General features: G+C 51.5%; 2 protein-coding genes across 2 annotated transcripts in view; one reads left to right on the top strand and one right to left on the bottom strand.

Annotated features, from left to right (window-relative positions):
• The first annotated feature begins 1,822 nt into the window (after positions 1 to 1,822).
• Positions 1,823 to 18,016, top strand: LOC119109564 (serine/arginine repetitive matrix protein 2). The gene is made up of 3 exons (XM_037233235.1): positions 1,823 to 5,322; positions 6,761 to 6,844; positions 16,771 to 18,016. Exons 1-2 carry the CDS (start codon positions 2,489 to 2,491, stop codon positions 6,786 to 6,788), a joined length of 2,862 nt encoding a protein of 953 aa, XP_037089130.1. The 5' UTR covers positions 1,823 to 2,488; the 3' UTR covers positions 6,789 to 6,844; positions 16,771 to 18,016.
• Positions 18,017 to 18,688: 672 nt separating this feature from the next.
• Positions 18,689 to 24,817, bottom strand: part of LOC119109497 (integral membrane protein GPR155) — a gene marked incomplete in the record, with an annotated part of 68,651 nt that continues 62,522 nt past the window's right edge. Inside the window, 4 exon segments of the mRNA XM_037233126.1 lie at positions 18,689 to 19,944; positions 20,487 to 20,636; positions 22,453 to 22,622; positions 23,334 to 23,496. Coding sequence (XP_037089021.1) covers positions 19,680 to 19,944; positions 20,487 to 20,636; positions 22,453 to 22,622; positions 23,334 to 23,496 — 748 coding nt within the window.

The following is a 24,817-nucleotide window of genomic DNA, read 5'->3' as shown; positions in this document are numbered from 1 at the left end:
TTCAGCTAGGCGCGGTTGTCGGGTGACGCACACGCGTGAACTTTAAGGGCTGTTCAGCTAGGCGCGGTTGTCGGGTGACGCACACGCGTGAGCTTTGAGATTTGTGGATTGCCGAGCTAATTGTGTCATTGTTCGCTCGCTTGCGCCTTGTTTATGAATGTGAGAACAGACCGGAGTCTGGGTTCGCTTTCATTTTGTTGTGACACCTCCAGTAAGAGGTTTCGATGATAACGCTGTCTCGCTGGGGTCGTTGGACAAGGATAGTCATACAGTTGTTGCCTTGTTGCTGATTCTGTCCTTAATCTGCTGACCGGGTATTTTGTGCACCATACGATATTTCTTGTTGAAGTTAACTCATTTAACCAGGTTGTGTAGCTGTCTGTTCGTTTCGGGGTGGCTCCAATCTCCCCAGTTGGGCTTCAGCCTCTCCAGTTTGGGATCCAGCCCCTTCCTCGCCAACTTCGAGAAGAAAGTTGGCAAAATCCGGGATAAACATGTGTGTTGGTGTATCCTGGCACTATTTTAAGTCAATTTTCGGTGTTCAGCCGGCAAACTCATTTGGAAACATTACGTCCCTGAAGTTGAAATGATCGTGTTATATATTTTTATGCAACACCAGAGCTTGGAATCCCCTTAAGCAGCCGATTACTGGACGTTCGCTGTCGGCTCCATCATTGATTTATTTGTCAGGCCATGCTGAGTTCAAAAACTGGATGACAAGCATACATTATCGATAGGTTCATTGTTCATATTGTATCGCCGTTTTAACGACAAAACATTCGGATTGTGTGAACTGTGTTTTGAGGTGAAATACATTCATCGCGTGTCATGAGATGACTTTGATGAATATTCTCCCTTTCCGCATATTTCCCGTTACCCATCAGTACATATGTGCGGATGTAAAGTGGAGGCCACGGGACGTTAGACGTAAGCAGAACGACATCAATATTGTTTGACGACAGTGACAAGAAGACGCGTCATTTCTCGATACTCACCCTGAATGGAACAAACCAGGCTGGTGGCGCCGGTTGTAGCTCGGTATGCCGATGTGCCGCCATCAGGACAAGCACGGCGTGTTAAGTTTGGCACAGTACAAACGAACTGCTCTTTCCTTCTGCACTCTGCTAGGATTCTCTGCTGCCTCATGTTTTTCCCCTCACCATTCCCACCTCTCTCATTCCTCTCTATTCTCTCTCATCTCGACTCTCTCTCTCTATCTCTCTCTCTCTCTCTCTCTCTCTCTCTCTCTCTCTCTCTCTCTCTCTCTCTCTCTCACTCTCTCTCTCTCTCTCTCCTCTCTCTCTATCTCTCTCTCTCTCTCTCTCTCTCTCCTCTCTCTCTCTCTCTCTCTCTCTTCTCTCTCTCTCTCCTCTCTCTCTCTCTTCTCTCTCTCATCCTCCCCCTCTCTCTCTCTCTTGCGCGGAGGACGTGTTTTGTGGTCGTCACCCGCGTATAAGTATGCACCCAAGGCTACGCTCTGGGCTCGAATTCCATCAACAGTTTACGGCTGCGAAGTATTCATTAGCTCTAAAACACACAGTCCCACTCTTTGCCTTCCAAGAGTCGGCTTCACAGGTTTACTGCGGCTTCAATAGCGACAATGCACTGCTCCATTCACCACCGATAGGACGGCCTTCGGCGCCAGGTCGGCAGATGGGTAGCAGGAGGCAGTGCTCCCTCGTCCCGATGCTAAACACGGGGCGTGGGCGACGGGATGGGCGGATGATCTGCCGACCACGTGACGTCACCGCACGCGAGCCCGGCCTCCTGGCGGCGACGCGGTCGGCCCTGGTCGGCAGTCACACACGGCGACGGCGACCGCCGAGCGCGTGCCGAGGTGGAGACAAGCTGGCTGACTAACCCAGAAGAGCAGCAACCAGCGGTCAGTGGGTACGAGGGCCGTACTAGCGGCTCCTTCAAAGAAAGCAGGACAGTAAAGGAGCACCGAAGAGGCGACGCCAGAGGAGCATCGGTATAACCAATACCCTACAAAGGAGCAAGCAGTACCAGGAAAACATAATCGAAAGAAAATTGCTAGGGTGCTGCTGACGACTGGAGCCAAGGAAGCGGTCTTTTACGCCGACTTTGCGTCCAGGTGGGCGTACAGTTACAGTTACAGCTACAGTGGACCACCAGGTGGCACATGACCGTGGCGAGCGTTCTGCAGCGCGCCACATTCCTGGAATCGGCCGATCGCCAGACCTTATGCAGCGCAGTACACGTAGGCTGAGCACCTAGCGGCGGCCGAGCGGACAGACGGACCGGTTGGGGGGCGGCGCGGCGGCGGCCGGGCGCGAGCTGACGCCGGCGACCGGGCCGAGGCCGTAGCGAGGCCGCCCGCCGCCGCCCACGGCGTCCCGAACACCTGTCAACAGTGCAGTGCAAGCGCGACCGAGGCGCAGCGAGGTGCGACCGGGGACCGCTGCGGTGACTTGTGATTGGGCACTGCTGCCAGCCGTCGGCGGGGTGAGCACGCAGCGTCGGTGCCATGTCGACACGCGCCATGCGGGCTCCCGTGAGCTACGGTCCGCAGGCGGGCAGGGCGTCGGCGTCGGCGGTCGCCGGTCGCAGGTCGGCCGAGGCGGCCTCAGCCAGGCGGCGTTCGGCGGAGGTGCCCGCCAAACCGGCGCACGACGCACTGGACGACGACGACCACCACGAGCACGCCGCCAGCTGTCCGATGCACGATCGCAAGAGAGGGCGCGAGCCCACCGCCTCCAGCGGATTCAAGATTCGCGTGACGAGCGTGCCAAATGAGACGGGGCCGGCTGAGGGTGACGCCGCCACCGGCCGAGCGCGGCCTGGTGCTCGGCGCAGCCCGCGGGCCCAGGTCAAGCCCGCCGCCAGCGCGAGCAGGACCGTCACGGCGTCCGCGGTGACGAGGGGCCGGTCCACCCCCGGCGGGGCGAGCGTGTCTGAGCCGGCAAAAGTCGCGGCGAAACAAAACACCGCTGCAAATGGTGTGCCAGGCAGGAAAGCCGCCGTCGCTCAGGGATCCAGGATTCCCAAGGCGCGAGGTACGGGTAAATCGACGCGGACAGGCAAGGATTCAAAGGCAGGTGGAACAGAGGGGGTGGTTAGCGATTATCAAACAAAAGGGAAAGGCCGCACAGAGGAAGACCGCAAATCGCCCCATTCGCGCCCCAGCGAAATAGGTGCATCGGGACGCACCAAAAGACCAGCAAGACGCTCCAGCGAGAACGTATCAAGCGATGACCTGTCAGCAGAAGAGACCTGGCGCACGGGTGATGGTGACACCGGGGAGCTCGGTATCGGAGGTATCTCCCGCAGCGAGAGGGACGCCTACTCCCGTCGTCCGACGGCGCCCAAGGAGCACCCCGCTGAGCTGACGTCACTCTACAACCAAATTGATGCCAGTGACAAGGGTACGAAGAATCGCAAGTACGGGAAGGATAAACCAGATGCGCTCAAACGTGACGGCAGCGGAGGGATGAGCGATTTGATGGACCTTGCCCAAGGCTTCGATGCAGGCAGATCAAATAAGTCGAAATCTCCCGAATCAGGCTCGGCTGTCGTTCCAAGAAAGCGTGAGCTCGACAAATTTCTCGATGAAATGGACTTTGACAAGTCGTATGGTGGACCGCGAGAGAAGGCGACCGGTGTGGGGGCGGAGAAAACTGTGGATTACAAAAACATGTGGCGCACGGGGGATGGAGATGAAGAGCTAATGAATGACCTTCGCAATAAGCCACGTGATCGGAATGACCGCTCCTTGTCCCCAGACTGGGACATTGCCGATCTTGTCATGAAGAAAGATTCAGAGGCCAACGTAGATGGCACGCATTCCAAAGGGAGCAGCAACAGGGCGTCATCGGGCGAAGAATCAAGTGATGAACGCGACCGTGATACATCAGCCCCTAAGGCGAAATCCCAACGTTCCAAAGACAAACCAGCTAAAAAGAAACCAAGTGATTTCTCTGGTTTTGATGACTTTTTGAGCTCCTCCTTATCTGCGGTACCAAAGTTGTCGGGTCGCAGCGCTCTGCGTGACGTAAGGCGCAAGCCGGATCGGCCAGCCGCTGACTCCGCTGCAAAACATGAAGTAGCCACGCCCCACCGGTCCGAGAGCCCGCTCCGCCCAGCAGCCGCAGCGCGCACCAGCACGGCCGCCCCGCCGCGCTCGCGTTCTCGGTCAGGCAGTGAGGGCAGGGGGGTTCCGGCGCAGCGGCCGGCGGCCGGCGGCCGACGGGCAGGCGCCCTGGAGGACCTGATCCAGCCGAGATCGGCGGCGTCGGCGGCGTCGACGGCGCCGCTTCGCAGGGACGCTCGCTCGCCGAAGGGACCGCCGCGATCTGGCGTGTCTGGCCGGCCGGCGGACGAGGCGGGGGCCGACCGCGGTTCGCCGCGGGACCAGCCTCGCTCCAGCCAGGGCGCGCGTCGCTGGCGGGCGGGCGATGATAGAGAGACAAGCCACTCCCCTTCACCCGATGGCGGAGGAGATCATCATAAGCGTGGACACGCAGACAGCAAGCAGAAGCCAGGCGTCCGGGAGTCACATGCGGACCAGAAGCAGCTAACGCAAACTCGGAAGGAAAATAATGCACAGAGGAGACACCAAGACCACATGGTGGAATCGACGGATCGGCAAAATCGGTCAGCTGCACGAAAGCGTAGATCCTCCAGCCCATCTCCCAATGGGAAAGAGACGCACGAGAGATACCTTGATACATTCCCTGACCGAGGCTCCTCCGATACATCCCCGCCTCCCGGAGACAGGAGCCACAGAGGGAATAATGTGTCCAGTTCCGCACAGCCTCAGCGGCGTCATCCCCGTTCCCCCGAGCAGAAACACCGGTGGCACAAAAGCCCGGAGACGCTGGCTGGAGACCGATCTCGCACACCAGATAAGCCGCGACCGGGGCACGCTGACCTGAAGACACGCACGCCCTCGCCGGGTAAGCCACGGCCGGCTTACGCCGGTCCCAAGACCCGGAGTCAGAACCGCGTGCGTACACCGTCCCCAGGAAAGGATCGGGCACTTCACAACGGTGCGAAGATCCGGCCGGAATACCGAACCCACACACCATCTCCGGAGAGGGAGAGCCCTGGCCACAGCGGTCCGACCACCCGGAGCCAGCGCACACGCACGCCATCCCCGGAGAAGACCTCGGAGAGTCACGAGAACCCCAGCTCGCTGTTCTCGCCAGCACGACCGACGTTCGGGGATCGCAAGACTCCTTCTTCCGAGCACAGCCGCCGCCACGAGACGCCGTCGAGCGGAGGGAAGAGCAAGAGGAGGAGCCTGTCTCTGGCCGGCATGTCGAATCCGGACAGAGATGAGGATGAGGGGGGCACGCTCAGGTCAGTGCTGCTTTTGCCATCTGTGTTCAATAGTCGTCATTTTGACAGAGATGAGGATGACGGGGCCACGCTCAGGTCAGTGCTGCTCTTGCCATCTGTGTTCAATAGTCGTCATTTTGACAGAGATGAGGATGACGGGGCCATGCTCAGGTCAGTGCTGCTCTTGCCATCTGTGTTCGATGAGCGCAATTTTAATGTAAGGTTCTACGTAGCGCGAATATACATTGACACGCTTTTGTAATAATCTAGGCCATTGCTTCGGGATCATGACCCATGGTGCAATGATAAAATGTGTATTATAAAAGCAGGATCTACTGCACTAAATCACTTATTCCTAATGTCGCAATTTCGCTTTGAAAAGTCTAAGGTCTAAGCTAGCTGGCCGGGCTGTAAACAGCTTGGGCGGCCCTCTGTAAAATTCAGGCGCCACCAGCGCGCCGGCTGCTCGTCAATCATTCAAGAGACGTCCGAAAGCTGCCGCAACCAACGCGACGCCATGTGTTGCTAGGCCTCCTCAGCACTGAGTGCAAGATGCAGTTCTTATCATACGCCCCAGAGTTTGTTGAGAATTCCACTGGACTCAAAGACGTGAAAGATATAACGTGTTGGAACATGGGCTTTAAACCGCTAGACAGCGGTGTGGTTCCACAAAATGAGTTCGTGGGCGGGCAGAACCGTCAAATATGACGAAATCTTCCCTCAAAGTATGCCAAAAGTAGGTTTCTCCCCAAATTTGGCACACTTTCTCCTCAAAGTGACGGGGTTGGAGCTAAATTGTGGGGGCTAAAGCCCCCCCCCCCCCATCTGAATGGAAACTACACCCCTGCTTAGACGAGATGCTTGCCACAAGATTTGTCACGAAGTTTATATGCAAGAGCTTTGCACACCAGAGGATGAGATCAACCAGAGCTTTGGAATGGTGTCGTGTTCTGTGTCTCTGTCTCATTTTGTCCGCAAACCCTCAATAATTTCACATTTCAAGTTGAGTCCTATGGTGACGCAAGAACATCACCTGAAAACGTCAAAAATCGCTGCGCACCCCCATGATATCTGAAGACACATCAGCTATGAAATCTTGCTGAACAATTTTTCGTGATAAGCAGAACACCCGGAGGAAGGCTTGTACGAAACCTCTATACGCCAAGGAGAAAGGCTGATTTCTAGAGGACGAAAAGATGTGTTCTGCACCCGAATCAGACGCATTTAAGCGCTCACATTTCGACACATTCGGAAATCTGATGTAATCTAGTATGACTCGCGGACCCGTGCTCTAAAAAAGTTATTAGTGGTGGAACATAACGGTAAAGCAAAACATGTCATCAAAACCTCCAATATAATTTGTCAGGCTTGAGTTGCTCTCGGTGTCTGGTTCAATGTCCACGTAAGTTGAAATGCGTCTTCAATATGTCGTACTAAGATATGATTCCATCTCCCTCAGACGCCTCATCATGGCCATGAGACACTAGAGAAGCGACTGATCTCCCCGTCACCCGAGCCGCAGAAGTGCACCGAATATGATCAGGTAAGCACCCGAGAGAAGCAGCTGATCTCCCCGTCACCCGAGCCGCAGAAGTGCGCCGAATATGATCAGGTAAGCACCCGAGAGAAGCAGCTGATCTCCCCGTTACCCGAGCCGCAGAAGTGCGCCGAATATGATCAGGTAAGCACCCGAGAGAAGCAGCTGATCTCCACGTCACCCGAGCCGCAGAAGTACGCCGAAATGATCAGGTAAGCACCCGAGCGCACCGAGCCGCAGAAGTGCGCCGAATATGATCAGGTAACACCCCGAGAGAGACAGCGATCTCCCGTCACCCGAGCCGCAGAAGTACGCCGAATATGATCAGGTAAGCACCCGAGCGTCACCCGAGCCGCAGAAGTGCGCCAAATATGATCAGGTAGGCGCCCGAGAGAAGCAGCTGATCTCCCCGTCACCCGAGCCGCAGAAGTTCCCGAATATGATCAGGTAAGCACCCGAGAGAAGCAGCTGATCTCCCCGTCACCCGAGCCGCAGAAGTGCACCGAATATGATCAGGCAAGCACCCGAGAGAAGCAGCTGGTCTACCCGTCACCCGAACCGCAGAAGTTCACCGAATATGATCAGGTAAGCACCCGAGAGAAGCAGCTGATCTCCCCGTCACCCGAGCCGCAGAAGTTCACCGAATATGATCAGGTAAGCACCCGAGAGAAGCAGCTGATCTCCCCGTCACCCGAGCCGCAGAAGTACGCCGAATATGATCAGGTAAGCACCCGAGCGTCACCCGAGCCGCAGAAGTGCGCCGAATATGATCAGGTAAGGACCCGAGAGAAGCAGCTGATCTCCCCGTCACCCGAGCCGCAGAAGTACGCCGAATATGATCAGGTAAGCACCCGAGCGTCACCCGAGCCGCAGAAGTACGCCGAATATGATCAGGTAAGCACCCGAGCGTCACCCGAGCCGCAGAAGTACGCCGAATATGATCAGGTAAGCACCCGAGCGTCACCCGAGCCGCAGAAGTGCGCGCGAATATGATCAGGTAAGCACCCGAGCGTCACCCGAGCCGCAGAAGTACGCCGAATATGATCAGGTAAGCACCCGAGCGTCACCCGAGCCGCAGAAGTACGCCGAATATGATCAGGTAAGCACCCGAGCAATGGTGGACTGTCACGGCGCGGACTTTGTTTTCGGCAAAAGTTATTTGTTCAATCTACTTACAGTGTAGGGTTGTGGGGTCAGGCTGTTAGCAACAGGATATGCCTAGTGTTGGGTGACAATCAAATATTGTTCCAATGAGAGTGCCCCCGCCCCTCCCCAATATCCTCAAAGGGCGCTTTGGATTTGTTGAGGCATCATCCAAAATTCCTCCCAAAACATCTCTGACACGCGATGGGGTGGGCGGGGACAATCATTCCTCAGAAGTCACGTTAAAATTTCCTCCTGACCTGGGAGAAGGAACTTTACTTGAGAAACCCGAGAATACGGCTGCAAATTGATTTAGGTTCATGACTGGATAAAAGTCCAAATTTTTATTGACGCCTACAAATCTTGAAAGCGTCCCCCCACAATATTACTGAACAAGAAACGACTTTATATCGTGACGAGTTGAACGATAGTTGCCTTTATGTCCTGACGAGTTGAACAAGAAATGCCTTTATATCGTGGCGAGTTGAACAAGAGATGCCTTCATATCGTGACGAGTTGAACAAAAGATGCCTTTATATCGTGAGGAGTAGGACTGAACAAGGGATTTTATATCGTGATGAGCAGGCATGTGAATGCAGAATTCCGCGAGACCTTCCAAAGCAGTTCGGATGTCGCTCGAATGTAGAAATATTATAAAACTGAGGCTCCCGAATTAATGGTTTAGAACATGTATGCATAACTGTTATGATGGTGCAGAGGTGAGCCTGTTCCCAAATAGCGTGCGCTTATGACGCGCGGTATTGAGATCTTTCTTGAATATTCCACAGGAAAGTAGACATCGCCTGATTCCTGTAACAATGCCACCTATACGTTGCATTAAACCACATGAAGAAGCCCCGGGTCATTTCGGGCGTTGCAGTCACCGAAGACACCACGCCACAGTAGAAAGCATCTAGCATCACTCAAAACAACTACTTCATTGGCTCGCAGCTGTAGTTTGGAAGCATTTTGCTACTCCAAACTCGCGCCATAAAAGCTGGCTTCCCGTAATCAATGCACATCAATGCTCTTTCAATCGTTCTGCTTCCGTGAGAAAATGCTATGGGTAGCATTGATTCCGCTTTATAGCCTGTTACAGTGCTATAAAGCGAAATTAATGCATATGGATAAGTACACATTATGCTTAAACACTACAGCAAAAAAGTAAAGAAAAATGTTTTTACAGAATGTATACATTAGGCCTACACATTATGTAAAAGCACTTCTCTTGGCCTTTTTGCTCGTTGGCAGTTCAAGAAGCATCAAAACAACAATGTATTGATTTTTTGGCGTAGGCCTATCCAAACGGTTCCAGCGAACAACGGTTGGGGAAAAGCTGTATCAATATGCACGCACATTGTTTACTCTTTTATCGTAGTCAGCTACGTTGGCCTTCAAATAATGGCCACTTTTTTGCCTGTATAAGCGATGCGACCATGATGATTTGTCAAAATTGCGCCTCGTTCAATAAATGATATAAAAAGGCACACTAGTTTTTTATCAGTCCAGATCATTTATGGTACCTTTAATATTTTGACAAAGCTGTTAACTGTTGCCTAAGCTGTTCATATATATATATATATATATATATATATATATATATATATATATATATATATATATATATTCTTTTTCAGCGAAACCTGTCCGATTTATTTCCAAGTATCAGTAATCTGGACCATGATAATTATGGACGTGACAAGCCAGAGTGCACCCTTGTGCAAAACACATTTTGCACATATTTTGTACAATGTATATGGTTTGTTTTTGGTATGAAGTGCTTTTGAGGGAGCAACGATGCCAGTATACCAATCCTCTTTTACTTCCTGAGCCTTATATAACACGACAGTTTTGCCCCACACCCTCTTTAGGCCAACAAACCTCACATCACACACCGAGCAGTCCATTGATCTACCGCGGAGTGATACGGAATAATCCACAGCCGGCTTTTTTCTCTTTCTATGGTTGATCAAGAGCTTGCCGAATGAGTGTAAACAGACATTTCCTGTTCCCTCAGTACTAAATATAAACTCGGATGCATTACAATGAACACCAGATTTCACGTTGCTCAATTTACAATCAATGGTCTGATCATACGTTTCAGAAGCGTGTCATTGATACTTGCGTCCATAGATGCCACAGTTTTTCCCCACATTTCCATGGCCGCCCAAAGCTGTTTTTTTTATTTTTGCGTCTACCAGCCTGGTCTTTGGATATGCCCCTTACGTCGTCAGTGTGTCCCAAAAGCTGTTGGGCATTCTTCAGTATTTTTTAATGTTTAGCTGATGTCCCCAGTACGTGATTAATAGACAGACGCCGCTTATCTTCAGCAACCTTGATCTGTGCTTTGTTGTCGAAAAGCTGCCTGGGCTCAATTTGTTTGTCTCTTCTAATGATTTCACCCAATGAAGACGTCCCATTTTGAGACCTTGTTTTAAAATTGTGTTTATGACAAATACAGTCATATATATATATATATATATATATATATATATATATATATATATATATATATATATATATATATATACATACATGCATATAGATGTACATATTGATGTAAGGATACACACACATACACACACATACACACACGCACACACATACATGCACGCACGCACGCACGCACGTATATATATATATATATATATATATATATATATATATATATATATATATATATATAATACGGGGATCTTTTCCTACCACAGAAGTCATACAGACTCATCTTCTCTCCTCATAAAGCGCAGCACAAATCTCTGCGTGGAAGGCTTGAGTCATGTCAATGTAGTGTAAAGGTAAGTCACAAACACAACTTTGCTGCCCGTTCAATGGGCTACAAAGGCCTCACCGTAACAACTGTGAACAGGAGGCTAGGGTTACGCCTGCAAAACGGCGCCATTTATCATCATTGAAAAAAATACTGACAAACTAGCTGTATCACAAGGCTTACTGGTTTGTAACATTGCAATTTCGTCAGCGGCAGCGAAAAAAGCTGCAAGCAGTGCTGAACTGGGAGCACTGCACCAGCGCTCAATGTCGAGGGCCAGACAAACAGGAGATTAGCGCTAGATGACGTGCTTTGAGACTTTGGCTTCAACCTGCATTATTTTCGTTGCGTATGCCTCAGCCATATGACCTTTCTCAGAACATGCCTCAGAACTGTTGCGTATGCCTCAGCCATATGACCTTTCTGGATGTCGCTGAAGATGCCCACATCTTGTAGGTAGTCGTGCGTTGCCTTGAAGTGTTCCACATTTGTATGGGGTTTTGATCTGAAAAAGCTATTTTAAAGATCATCAAGCAGATCTTGTACATTTATCGTTCATGTTTGAACAACAATTATTTTGTTTTATTTGTTGCCTTAGGCTGAGTTTAATGATGGCTAAATCGTAGCAAATACAGGAGTCGAACGTTCGAATTACCTGTGTTGTTAAGCGTAAGAACGTTTCCGCTGCTTTCAGTCCTAGGTGATGGAGGACACCATTTACGAACATCAAGCTAACGTATGGCCTGTTCTCAGAAATACTGAGATTACAGAAAAAGTAATCAATGCGGAACAAGCCATGCTATTAAATCAACAGTATATATATATATATATGTATATATATATATATATATATATATATATATATATATATATATATATGGGTGTGGTTATGGGTGTGTGGGTGTGTCAAAGTTAGTAGTCTTTTCTTGTAGACATTGTTAAATACCAGGACGTATTACGTTGCAATTAATGTTTTCTGGGTAACACTCGATCGATCTTATATTTTGCTTGACTTGGCTCAACAGGTTAAAGATCAAGATACTATAAAATTGCTAAAATTTGTTGTTATATATTTTCCGTTAGAATATCGTTAATATCTACTTGCATCTTCGGCAGAAGCAAAAGAATGGCGTTCGGCACATCGCGCAGAAATATGATACAAGGTCTGAAAAAACACCCAACTAAAGCACGTGACACATTCTCATTCGCGGTAGATGTCCACCTACGATGTCAAAAAGTGCCAAATCCACCAGGTTCCTGGGGATGAATTATTTATGTCAAGATAGCTTACAGACCGCATTGGTGCTCACATTTCAAATACATGGACATGACCGTAATTCGATATATGTGCTTCACCAAATTAATGCATATCGCTTACAAGAATGTACTGTCTTCATTTAAAAAAGGCCTAAGATCCCAGCGCCAATGTTACCGCCTGGGGAGCCAAAGTCCATTTTGTTTACTTTGCGGTCAGTCCGTCGATCTTTTTTTGGCGCCCGATGGTGAAATGTCAACTCATGAAATAACACAAAGAAATAGTACAGCTCAGTCTAAAACAAGCAATATTCCCCTTTTCTCAGTTTTTGTAATCCTCGTTAGGTTAAAGTGGTACACGACTTCATTTGCTTATTGAGTGATGGAGCAGCCTAGATAAACCTAGGTTCTCGGCATGACCATAGCTACGCTTTTGGTGTCAGCGCGGTTGCCTGTGTCTCTGTCTGTTTGAGTTTGGGGTGCCCTCTTGCCAAGCTTTAGTCTCCCTGTATTGCGGTTTGGCCGCGGTGTTACTGTGTCTAGGCTGGGCCTCGCCTTTTCACGGGCTTGGGGACGTCCCTCTATCTGTATTTGAACCCCTCCCCCCCCCCCCCCCGCTACACTCCCCAGAGCCATTTGGGTTTGGAATATTGATCTACGTGGACGGAGAGCCACCCACCTGCGGGTTTGTGTAATGTGTACCATGGACTGAGGGGGCCGCCGTATGGACCTAGCTTGGGACGTCCCTTCTTCGGTGGGGGATATTCTCCTGATTTAGTTCGTGCCGTTCACCTTGACTTGGGCACGCCCTCTGTCGGCGCAGCGAGCTTGCTGATTTAGGCTCCATCTTCCCCGGCTTGAGGCAGCCTTCTATTTCGGATGGGGGAATCCCTTTGCTTAGAACTAGGTGGCAATTATCTGCCTGGCCCGGGGCTCTGATTTACACGGGCTTTCCTGTACTCAGGTCTGGAGCGCTTTCCTGTACCCAGTTTTGAAGCACCCCTCTACCAGGACTTTTTTGGCGACAATTTATCCAGGACTGGGCACCCGTTTGTCTAGGCTTGAGAAGCGTTTTGTCTACAATTAATGGTGCCTTTCTCTCAGTTGTGGGCTTCAACATACACATATGGGTTCATGGACTTCTACGAAGGCTTAGAGATACTTTATCGCCAGGGTTTCGCGGCCTCATTCCCTTGGCCTTCCTGGCGCCATTCTGTGGAATTTTCGTACAGGAGCCTGCCTTGGCCGAGAGGCACCCTATTTTTCCGGGGTAACGGGAGAGGCCAGACCCCGAAACCTACTGCATGAACATCTAGCAAAGCCTCGACCCCGAAAGCATTCCTACAAAGCGTTCGATGGATTTTATGAAGTAAACGTAAAGCATTTTTCTCGCTATGCTCTAAGGAGCTTTGACATCTAAGTGCAGCTTCCTTACATGCGCTTTGCAAGGCACACTTCGCCTGCTGTATCTGCCTGAGACACGGGCGAGCTTAACTGGGGTAATATGACTCTTCAGTTGGGTGCAGCACGTCAAGAGAAGCCCTGCGTGTCTTGTAAAATCCTCATTGCTAAATGAACGGGCGTGAGTGTATCCGCATTTCTTCTGTCTGACGCTCCAGCTTAACGATAGGAAATTGTGATGCGCGATTTACACACGGCCCTGTGCCGCCGGCCATGGTCGGCAGTGTTTTGTGACGGCCATGGTCGGCAGTGTTATGTGACGGCCATGGTCGGCAGTGTTATGTGACGGCCATGGTCGGCAGTGTTTTGTGACGGCTGCGTACATTGCACCGTTAACACATAAAATAGGCGAAAAAATGTTTCGCAGAAATCCTTCGAGCTTAACATGGGGAACACAAACTCAACGGCGACCGGCGAATGGTCCGACACGCGTGCACTCCATGAGCCACACCTCAACAACGACTGGTCGGAGCAACACAAAATTTACACAGAAAGTAGGAAATCGAATGGGCAACCGGTTGTTTGTAAGATTATCCCGCCACATGGAACGTGGCACGTGCACACGAGTTGGAAATATGTCACTGTTCGTTTCTGACATTTTTTCTATTTTGACCATATCTGGGTAAAGGAAGTGTCCCACATTTGCATGGGGTTTTGAACCGAAATAGTCATTTTGAAGACCTTTCGGCCCCGTTCACAGACCTGGTCTTTTTAAGACATAAACCGTTTTATTTCATGAGCTACACGCCCTCAAAAAATGGGGAGAGTATCTATGGAAAAGTATTTCAAGTTCACCTTGGCATTCATAATATGATAATAACGTCATTCAAATCCAGCCATTTCATAAGCCATGCGACGATGAAGGCTAAGGAAAATACAATGAGTCGTTTATTTCTTGCGTTCGTGGGCACAATTTCCAGCTAAAACGGCTGTCAATTGACTCTCAATCAATGTGGTGCATGATGCGATTACGTAATCAAGCAATGACGCATCGAGGAGGATATTTACTATACAGGGAAACTGCATTGTCTAAAGCAGCTTTCTAGGCTTAAAGGTGTACCAATAATTACAAGTGATTCATTGTGTCTAATGCTCTAATGCTTTGATATCTTCAAATGTGAAACACTCCCTTTAAACAGTGCAGGTAAAGGCATGAAAGGAATATCCCAACGTTGAAAAATGCAACCGCTGAAGTTTAACTTTACATCACAACCTTGCGCACGGCGCACGGTTGCGCTGCAAACTTCAAGGGAAGTTACAAACAACATAATTTGAAGCCATTGCCAAATGCAAAACGTTATCCTCAAACCCGGAAAATTTTGGCAGCAAAAATTACGCCGTTGTGTTCGTCGATTGATTTGTTCTCTTTACCTTCCTTTCATTGGCCGATTAGTTAAACATTTCGCTGCAAATTAACTAGACGTGAAGGGTTGCATTACCGGTTTTTACGCCGCGACGAAGAGCCACTCCCCATCTCCCGGGAGCCCGCGGCCTGTTTTCAAGGTCTAACGACGCAGGCTATCTATAATCCTGCCAACGGCGGTTGCGCACGCGACTGGCTGAAGTGCTTTACTGCCATAGAACCATTACACCATCTCGCATCGATTTATCGACAACGATGGCTCGAAGCGACCCGAGAGTGGCACCCTTTGATAGGTAAGTCAACGGGATACGGCGTGTTGGTAACTGTGATATCGCACGTGCCAGGTGTCACGCTTACATCGGCTGGCAAGATAGATTTTGACGACTTCGAAAAGTGATTTCACTGTCATCGTGCCATTACGCGATCCCGAATCAATATATCGACAACGACGGGGCGGAGTTGCCCGGGAGCGGCACGCTTCAGTCAGGAACTGAACGGGTAATCGCTCGGTATAAAGTGTGCGGGCGCACTTGTACGTGTCATGGGTGCGTGAGCCAGAAAAATGGATCTCGCCATTTTTCACCGTGTCCCGTTTTGTGCTACACCACAGCAGCTACAGCAGCTAGAGTCGTGAATCCGTCTGCGATGCATAGCTAACTCAAATTTTTACGTTTTTATATTAGCGCATGGAAGTAAGCGTGCAGGCGCTTGCGTGCATTCAGCTCAGCTAAAATCAGGAACTCATCGGGCTGAATGTAACATCCTACAGAGTGGCTATGACTGCCGTTCGGCTGGCTACGCCTTGAAGTCAATTCATGGTCCCATTAAGACATTATCGAATGTGCATTAATTTTTATTAATGCATAGGGGAATGCTTAATGCACTGTGTTTGCGTGTATTGGATGCTCTCCGTACTCCCACTGTGAAGAATATTGCTTTACTGCCACATTGCCCAGGTTCCTAGTAGAAAAACTAAAGGCTTCGAAACCCCTAGAGACCTCGCAGAAAAGCCAGGAGAATGGAGATATAGTTGGGTTGATATTTCGGCAACATGCCTTTATCGAAGCAATAGCAGAAGTCTACATCTCCATTTTAATTTTAACTTTTATTATTATCGTCGACTTGTCATTCAACTGTATCTCCATTCTCCTGGCTTTTCTCAGAGGATTAAAGCTAATACTTCTGTTTTATCTATGTGAATAATGTTTCCCGCTAATGCACTGAACAAATTACAACTAGGAGACCGCTGACATGATAACGCGTTTGTGCACGCGTATAAGCATCAAGTAATACTGAGGTGAACACACACAATTTTGCCTTGGTAGAACTGTCCCAACATGACTTGCAGCTCACGGAGGACTCATCGTGGCCTTATTAACAGGGGAACCACGGATTTCTATACTTTTAAGAGGGTCCTGTCCCCACGCTGACTTTGACCCCCACTGTTTTCTTGGGGGTCCGATGTTGTCTGCATACGTTAGGCATTCACATAAGCAATTCACATTCGCTGCCCATCAGTTGATGAACATGGCTACCTGCTATGCTGCTGATACCAAGTGTGTTTTGGGGTGTGGTGCGACAATGCAAAAGTAATACAGCTCATCAAAATCAAGGGGGCTTAATTCATGCATAGATCAACAATGTCAGTAGCTTAGGATGCCATGTTTGAATTCCCCCCCCCCCCCCCCCCAGTAATTTGCATAAGTCAATGCCCCTGGCTGAAGCACTGTGATGCCTCAATCAAAGTGTTGATACGAAGTGTGCACTTCTTGTTTTGCTCGCTACTCGCCACCTTTTAAAGGAGATGTACACGACGCACGTCGCCGCGGGAGCTTCACGGAACACCGGTGTCCGTAGTCGTTCCATTAGTCCCCAGGCATTCATACCCGGACCTCCACGCGAGGCAAGACTACGTTAATCACCTTCGCGTCGCCGCCGCAGGAGACCCCAACGCTGACCAGCTACACGTCACGGAAGGAGTACGAGCTGTGCCAGCCGAGGGGAGCACCGGCGACGCCTGCGACTGGCCCTAGCTGGCCCAGCGACAGTCATAAGCCGCGCGCCAGGCGCAGGCGTCTGCGCACCGCTTAACGGAGTCTGCGGGGGCGACACGCGACAGCATCAGCCACTGGAGGTGACGGTGGCGCCGCCTGGTGCTGCCTGGTGCGCCTCTGACAGAAGTGCCGCCGGACGGACCGAAGCGACCGGCCTGACGAATACTGCGCCGTCTGGACGCGGCAGGCCGTGACTCGAAATGGCGCCGTTAATTCATAGATGGCGCGGCTAGCGTCAGGCGAGCGGTGCGAGTAACCCACCACTAAATTCGCCGCTGTTCATACTTAAGAGAGCAGAAAAGAACACGTCTGGAATGTTTCACCCGTGGTGGCTCGGGCGTTGCTTATTTGACGATATATCGTATAAGTTGATATGGCCTGGCACCAGGTTTGTAGACGGCGTCAGCAAGTTAAGGGATGCAGCGAGCTACTTGCTATGTTCAGCGCATGCCAACATTAGCCCTAAGGCATTACATATGCAGAGAGGTGAGCGAGTCTTACCCATAACCTCCCCCGAGAGATTTTCCGTACCTTCCTTGCGGGATGGTAGGAAAGCATCGGTTTTTCTAACTGGAACGGGAAATGGTGCAGTCTCAGCATCTGAAAATGGATTTTTGAAAACTTGCGAGGGTGATCTGAAGGCTCTGTAACTTGCCATGAGTATGTTCTGCATACGACGCAGTTACTGCCCTTCGAGGTGGCTGTTTCATGGTGGAAGCCTTCTTGCTACAAACATGTGTCATGCATCGGGCATTGCTCACGTCCTGATGAGCACAGCATGCTTTTTTATTTATGGTGGTATGCAACTTGTTTATTGTGATATGGCACATCCAGGCACGTTCCACAGGGTGTTTTCATGAATCCTGGTGTCCACCCGCCCCGCGAGTCGTAAATGGACTCTGAAAATTGGCGAACTAAACCTGCCCTATCGATAAATCTGTATTAGGCATACGCCATAGCATGCAAACACGCGGCTGATGTTTACCTAAGTGCTGCTCGTGGTAAACAGCCGCACAGGCTATCACTGTGCTGGATGTTACGATGTGTGGTAGGGCACAGAAGTGACGCCCAAATAACATCGAGCTTTCTAATTCGCAGCTGTGATTGCTACTAAAATATATTTTCCTAACAACGCCACGAGTTGATAGACAAGGCGCACGACGGGCAACCACGAGCTAACGCCTGTGGGCAAGAAGCTCACATTTCGTGGTACTCTTGTTGAAAGGCCAAACACTATGATGTAATCTGCAGCAGACGCCAGCACCAAACATCTGCGCGTAGTGCGCCTCTAAGCCGATCTATCCTGCAAGGATCGGCCGAGGCCTCTCCTGTAGCCGCCGAGAGTGCAGATTCGCAGGGAAGCCGACCAGCCTGGCGCTACGCTTCGGGCGGGCCCATGCTTCGAGCCCAGTCCGGGGCGTTCCACGCCACGGCTTCACCGACTGCGGCCGTGAGGAACGCCTCCATCCCGCCCGAGGCGTTCCACGCCGCGGCTTCACCGACTGCGGCCGTGAGGAACGCCTCCATCCCGCCCGAGGCGTTCCACGCCGCGGCTTCACCGACTGCGGCCGTGAGGAACGCCTCCACCCCGCCCGAGGCGTTCCACGCCGCGGCTGCACCGGCTGCGGCCGTGAGGACATGCCAGCGTTAGGGGCGCCTGGTAAGTAGTCGCTCCGCACCATTCTTGGAACACCGTCCGCACGTTGTGAGTTTCGCGGGGCTCAAAGAGAAGATACTCCGCAATGTATAAAAAGAAGCTTCACCTGCTGGATCGCTGTCGTCATGGGGAAACGCCCTTAGTTCTCGGAGATAATTTATTTCAACATTGTCACGCCATGCTGCCCGCATGAGTGCTGTCTAAACGCATCACAATCTTGTTTAACAATCGACAACGTACCCTACAACATTGTATGCACTTATCGTTCAAGTCCTACGGAATAAGATGGCTACTCTAACAGGCCAAAAACACCAGCAGCCTTCGCCTGCGCGAGCGGACTATAGCCGCCCATCAGACGGCCGCGCCTTTTGCTGGCCGCAGCATTGCCAAATATGACCTCAGGGGCTTCATACCGATCAAAACCTGCGCCGTTGCAGGCGTGGGGTTTTACGTGTACGGGGGTTCAGAATGTTGTCCTGAATATTACATAGTACAAGATTGTTCCGGAGCCATGCATACTTTTCAATCACATGGTCATTTGCTTCCACCTTTAAATCAATGTATCATGTCCTGTGCTTCGTCACTATGAGCTGCACGTCATGGCAAAGCCATTAACATAAAACAAATATACATTATACGCAGGCTTACAAGAACATTTCTCTAATATTGAAACAAAGTGACGTAAAGTCGAACTCATTCCGTTTTGCGTAAATAAACCTCTTGTCCAGAATGTACAGTATTATACCATGCAGAACATCTTCCTTACATGTCCATCATTTACTAATTCGGTTATGACGGACTGGCGCACGCATCACACGCAGCCACGCAGTGAAAAGTGTCTGACCCTGCTTTACCTCATCGCCGACCTGGTGACCAGCGGCGAACGGTGCACCTCGCTGGCCAGCCGCCCAGCCGCGCCGGGGGACCGCCGGTCCAGCCGGTGTGACCCGACTCCCAGCAGGACACAGCCAGGGAGGGGCAAGGCGCCGGCTCTCGCCTCACGGGCGTTCTCAGGGGCCGCGAGAAGTCAGCTAAACACTAAACAGCCAAACGTCACAGACAGGGGAAACAATGGCTTTACAGCCGAAGGGTGAAGTCTCGTTGACGGCCGGAGCGCTGCCCGAGAGTCAGGTCCGGAGTCAGTCGACGTTGACGATGGTGGTGCTGACGGTGGAGATCTTGGCACGTGGCTCGTTGCCCTCGCGAAAGGTGGCCGTCAGCCGGTACCAGAAGGGCATGTCGTGGAAGTGGTAGGTCTGCTGGTGGTGCTCGATCAGGCCGCCGGCCACCAGGCGGCGCGCGTAGCGGACGGCGGCGCGCCTGCTGCCGGCCAGCCCCTGCAGCAGCAGCCAGTCCACCAGCTCCGTGCCCAGGAACACGTCGTGTAGGAGCTTCTGCTGCACCCTGCAACGGCCCGCGCGCCCCCGTCAACGGACGTCTCGCGGCGACATGTGTTGTGGGTGGAGCATCGCGACGGCGGTGGTCAGGTGGAGAAGCGCGACAAGCATAGATGCAGAAGAGCGATGCATCTCAGGCCCTAGGAATAAAATCAGCTTATTCGTCATCTATTTCCCTAAAATCTGACATTATTTGAAAGCTAGGTAGGAGCAAATCAGAGGTGTCAGGAAAGCATACATAAAATGTAACGTCAGTCCAAGAAGCACTGTGAAAGCAAAACCACACTGCCTACAACTGCCCGTTTGTCTTTCTCGCTCTTCGCTCGGCGATGACTGGTATACTGCGTTCATAGGAATACGTCGCCGAAATGTGCGCGAGTAGAATACATGCACAGCACGTGGGACATTCCCTTTCCAATAGCCAATGAGCCAGAAAGCGACCCAACGGTGCGCCAAAATGTACGCAATGCGCCAAATCGCACGGCTTTCTGCTCTTAGAAAACGACTACAGGTGAAAAAGAAAGCACGTGCGTGCAGCTTGCCGCTTACCTGCGATCGCGCACGATCTCCTGGATGCACTGCTCCAGGTAGAAGTCGATGAACTTCTGGCACACGTGGTCGTGATCGTCGCTCGGACGGGACGCCTTGCGCCGCAGGGCCGAGCCAAAGCAGGAGCCGCCGTACCGCAGACGCATCCACCTGCCGTCGCCAAGAAGGCCATTATGCTGGGCGGCTGACGGCACGAGCAAGGCTTGTGCACGGAAGCTGGCTTCTGCCGCCATCACAGTACCAAAGAGACGTGTGCTGTACGCTACCGTGCATAGTGTCACACTGACAAAGTCGTGACACTATTCTGCGACGGCGGCGCAGCGGTCGGACCCGGGGCATCGGCAGGGCGTGTGGGGAATCAGGGGCGGCTGCAGCAGTCAGACCCGGGGCGTCGGCAAAGTGCGTGAGCGCGGTTGCGGCAATCGGACCCGGGGTGTCAGCAGGGAGTGTGAGCACTGAGCACAGGCAGCGGCCGTGTATAGCGTGGTCGAGATCTATGCCGTGCATTTGAACGCAGCCCCATCCCGCAATGTGTACCCTGCTACCTCAATATTGAAACTGGGTGTCAATAAATATAATTTTGACGCCAACGGCAGACACCATAGTAGGTGCGGATTAGACAGTGACAATCAGGACGCTAGGGTAGTTGACAGCGGTGACAAGTGTAGCAGCGGCTGAAGGAGGAAGCAGACTCTTTAGCGCAAGATCGGTGGGTGGCCAGGGGACCGAAACAGTTATCGCCCCCCCCCCCCCCCTCCCAACTTGGTAACATTGAATAACGTCTCGTGGCCCGCACGGACATGTACGGAAGAATAATTGCCTTAGTAATAACAAATACTTTGCTGTTTAAAGGAACACAATCTAATAGACGCAGTACGCGCGTTGTTATGGTAGGAAACGTTGCAGAAAGGTTGCAGCACCATCTCGTGATGGGGCGGGAGTCGTTGTCACGACTTCGTGATAAACAAGGCGGAGCAAACAGCACAGTGCACCTCACACCGGACTGATTAATTGTGGTGTTTGACTGGCTGATTCGCATGCTGGAGAACCACTTCTGATCAACATGAGCAGAGGTGCCGTTTCGCCCTGCAGTTTTACGCCGAAACGTTGAGAGCCTATCGTGCTCTTTTGAAGCGCACCACGGTCACTGTTCTTTTGACCTTGCGAAGCCAAACAGGTAAACCGTGCACGATTTGCACTATGCACTACGGATTTTTTTTTAGTACGTGCATTATGTTAAATAGAAACACAAGCGTCCTCTTCCGTCTGTTGAACGGGACGGAACAGACATTACCTGAAAATAAATCCCGGGCGGCAAACACTTAACAAACGTATCAATTTACTTTCGGACTGTGGACCGAGCGCAACATGAAGCATATGAGTGCTGTAATCGCGCTTTTTCAACCGCACGTTTTCCAAGAATGTCGCGTGAACCCATCAAGAAGGCCATTGTTAAAGGCATGCCTAACCGGTGACAGATATTAGCCGATCTATAGATATCTTCATAACGCTCTTTCCACTCGTTTGCATTGTTTCAGAGCCAGAAGACCAATACATTGGTAATGCGTAGACCAATGCTACCGATAGTGTTGTGATTAAACGGCGTGTCTGGGAAACCAGAGACACGGGGGCTCGGTACCCCGTGGTGCCCGCTATCCCCGCCAGGGTGAGAGGCAGACGATGCCATATAGCCTCAACAGCTGAGTGAACCGTGAAGCCTCAATCACACACATCTCCCACATGGCTCATGAGAAGGTTACGTTCATGATATGATCTCCTAGGTTTTGCCTTCTTTTCAGCTGGTGCCCGCTAGACAACCTGGTGTGTCAAGGACAACCTGTCTCCGATCTCGGTGGGGCAAAGCAGTGCGGCAGCGTCCCAGTGCGGTGGTATGTGATGAGCACCACGCCGGCGATCAGGAGACACTGGATACGCACAGGGAGCAGTGCGACCCAGATGTGCTCACCTGCTGCGCAGTGGCATTAGGAAGGCCTCGGGGTCGAGACCGAGCACGAAGAAGGCGAGGACGCCCTGGCCAAAGTTGATGATGGTGTCGATGAACGTCAGCTGGATGTAGACTCCGCCCATCTTGCCCTCGCGCTGTACTGGCAGGCTGCACCCGCACAAGAACATACTCTGAAAGCCGGGGATTAGCGTTAGGCTGAAGCTAAGGCTGAGAGTAGGAATGCGAGCGACGAGAAAATGATGGGATCCGGCGATCTTGCTGACTCTGCTGTAATAGCGCATTTCACGAAGGCTTGCAACGGAACGATTTTCCGCAGCAAATTATAAACTGACGGGCACTTTCAAAGATTTTCACCCGAAATACAAGTCAGCTACAGCTCGTTCAGCTTATCTGACTTCACACGTGTCGGGACAACGCAATGAAAAGGGACGGTGAGAAGTGCCCTGAGACTGCTGGCAGCTGCCTGAACCCAGAACTCCATTCTTGTCCCGCGGCATACGCGGCCGGGTAGCGATGAGAGCTCGGCAGGCGCTACGTTTGTTTAGACCAGACCTGCGAGTGAGGGTGCCCAGGACCGAGCTCGGCCAAAGGCCAGCCACGGTATGACGCTCCGCTGCAGTGAAGGTACAAGGACGCAACGCTCTATGTCAGCACATGATACGGCGGGTGGGGATTGACACCATTTTTTGGCCGTGAGCGAGTGCTTACCGAAACCTGCCCAGCTATGTGCACTGTATAACTGTGTCCCGTATTACTGAAGGATTGCTTTAACCATTGGTAAACAAATCAGATGCGAGAGCCACTTTCGCAGTCTCAGTGCAGAGGTCCACCGTCAGGCGCAGTCTCAGTGCAGAGGTCCACCGTCAGGAGCCTTCACTCACCACGACCATAGACCAGGCGAGCGAGATGAGCAGCAGCGAGTGACGCAGAGTGTGGAACTCCTCGTCCCGGTCCCGAATGACGCTGGACGTGTCCGAGGAAATGCAGTCCTGCTCCGGACAGGACTTGGCCGCATCCATCGCAGAAGAGTCCGGATTGTACAGGCTGTAACATTGCAAGCATGCCATCTGAAGACTACAATGCGCGTGCGTGTCATCTGGCATCACCTGGTGTCACCTGCCACGCTCATCCCATCACCACTGGAGATCGCAATCTGAAAACTTAACGACATGTTTGTTGGTCCTGACAGTTCACTTCGTCATGACGCGTGCCTTCCGATTCGAGTGCCCGCTGCGGATTAAGCCACTTGGGGCCCTGGCTACATGCCCCCGACTGAATTGGCTCCTAGCCAGCTGCAGCGGCCGCGCTAGAGGTCAGATGACGTCAAAAGCTCGATTGACAGCGAGGATTGCGGAATGCTAAGCTTTTGACGCAAAATTCAGCAGATTTAGCCAGAATTTAACGATCGGGCGGCAGGGACGGGGCTCACGCAGCGAGCAGTGCTTAGCGTGGGCGGTGACCACAGAAATTCAAGCAATCAAAAGGCTCGGACAAGAGCTTCAATAACACAAGTATTCATCATCTGAGATCATCTGGCGTCGACATACCTTCCCCGACCGCAGCAAAGCACAGAGAAGCGAGACAACTACCATCTTAGCCCATATCGAAGCCCTTGGAAATGAAAGCCTCCACCACTGAGCTGCGACGCTTACGAGTGTAGCGGGACACCTTCGGTGGCTACACTGTACCGTATGCTAGATCACATTCAGTAAAGCTCTGGTGATTAGGTAACGGTGTGCTGCAAAGGAACGATTGCGGGTGCGGTAGCTGGTTCGATAAACACAAATAACTGGAATTGTGTGGTAAATACTCGTATTTAATCTGCATTTGATCATCGGATACACTCCTCTGCAACTGCTGGCTAATCTGAGTGCCAATGCTTTGACCAAGGAATGCAGTTAATGCAATTCCTTAAAAAACCAAACCACCAGACGCTCAACTTCCAAGGAACCAAGAGCATGCGGTACGATACAACCTGCAAAAACACACATCAGTCTGATATTGCCCAATAAGGGCCGGTGGAACGGAGCAGAGCGCCGCGTCCTACTGTGTCGCTGCTTCATCAGCTGACCCATGAGTGGGGTTACGTGCCCGAGGTACAGAGCCGCGGTCCGCTACCTGGGTCGGGCACTCCCGGCGACCGACGGATCGAGCGCTGCGTGACCGAGGCTTGCTCGCGCAGCACCACGCGCAGTGACCGAGGTTTGCTCGCGCAGCGCCACGCGCAGTGGCCAGCGTTTCATGACCAGCGTTTCACACATCTTCCTCTCGCCACGCTCATTTAGAGGGTATAAGGACTCGGGCGGAGCGGGAGGGGTACCATCAACGGTTCTCCCAAGGTTCTCAAAGCACCCAGGTGCTCGAG

This window comes from Pollicipes pollicipes, unplaced genomic scaffold (assembly GCF_011947565.3).
Source record: "Pollicipes pollicipes isolate AB1234 unplaced genomic scaffold, Ppol_2.1 Scaffold_7231;HRSCAF=8579_pilon_pilon_pilon, whole genome shotgun sequence".
Lineage (NCBI taxonomy): Eukaryota > Metazoa > Arthropoda > Thecostraca > Pollicipedomorpha > Pollicipedidae > Pollicipes > Pollicipes pollicipes.
This window is presented reverse-complemented; position numbering and strand designations above follow the sequence as displayed.

Coding starts and splice junctions, on each gene's coding strand:
- LOC119109564 (XM_037233235.1), top strand. CDS start 2,489: ATGTCGACACGCGCCATGCGGGCTCCCGTGAGCTACGGTCCGCAGGCG. Junction 5,323..6,760: donor GATGAGGGGGGCACGCTCAG/GTCAGTGCTGCT, acceptor CATCTCCCTCAG/ACGCCTCATCATGGCCATGA.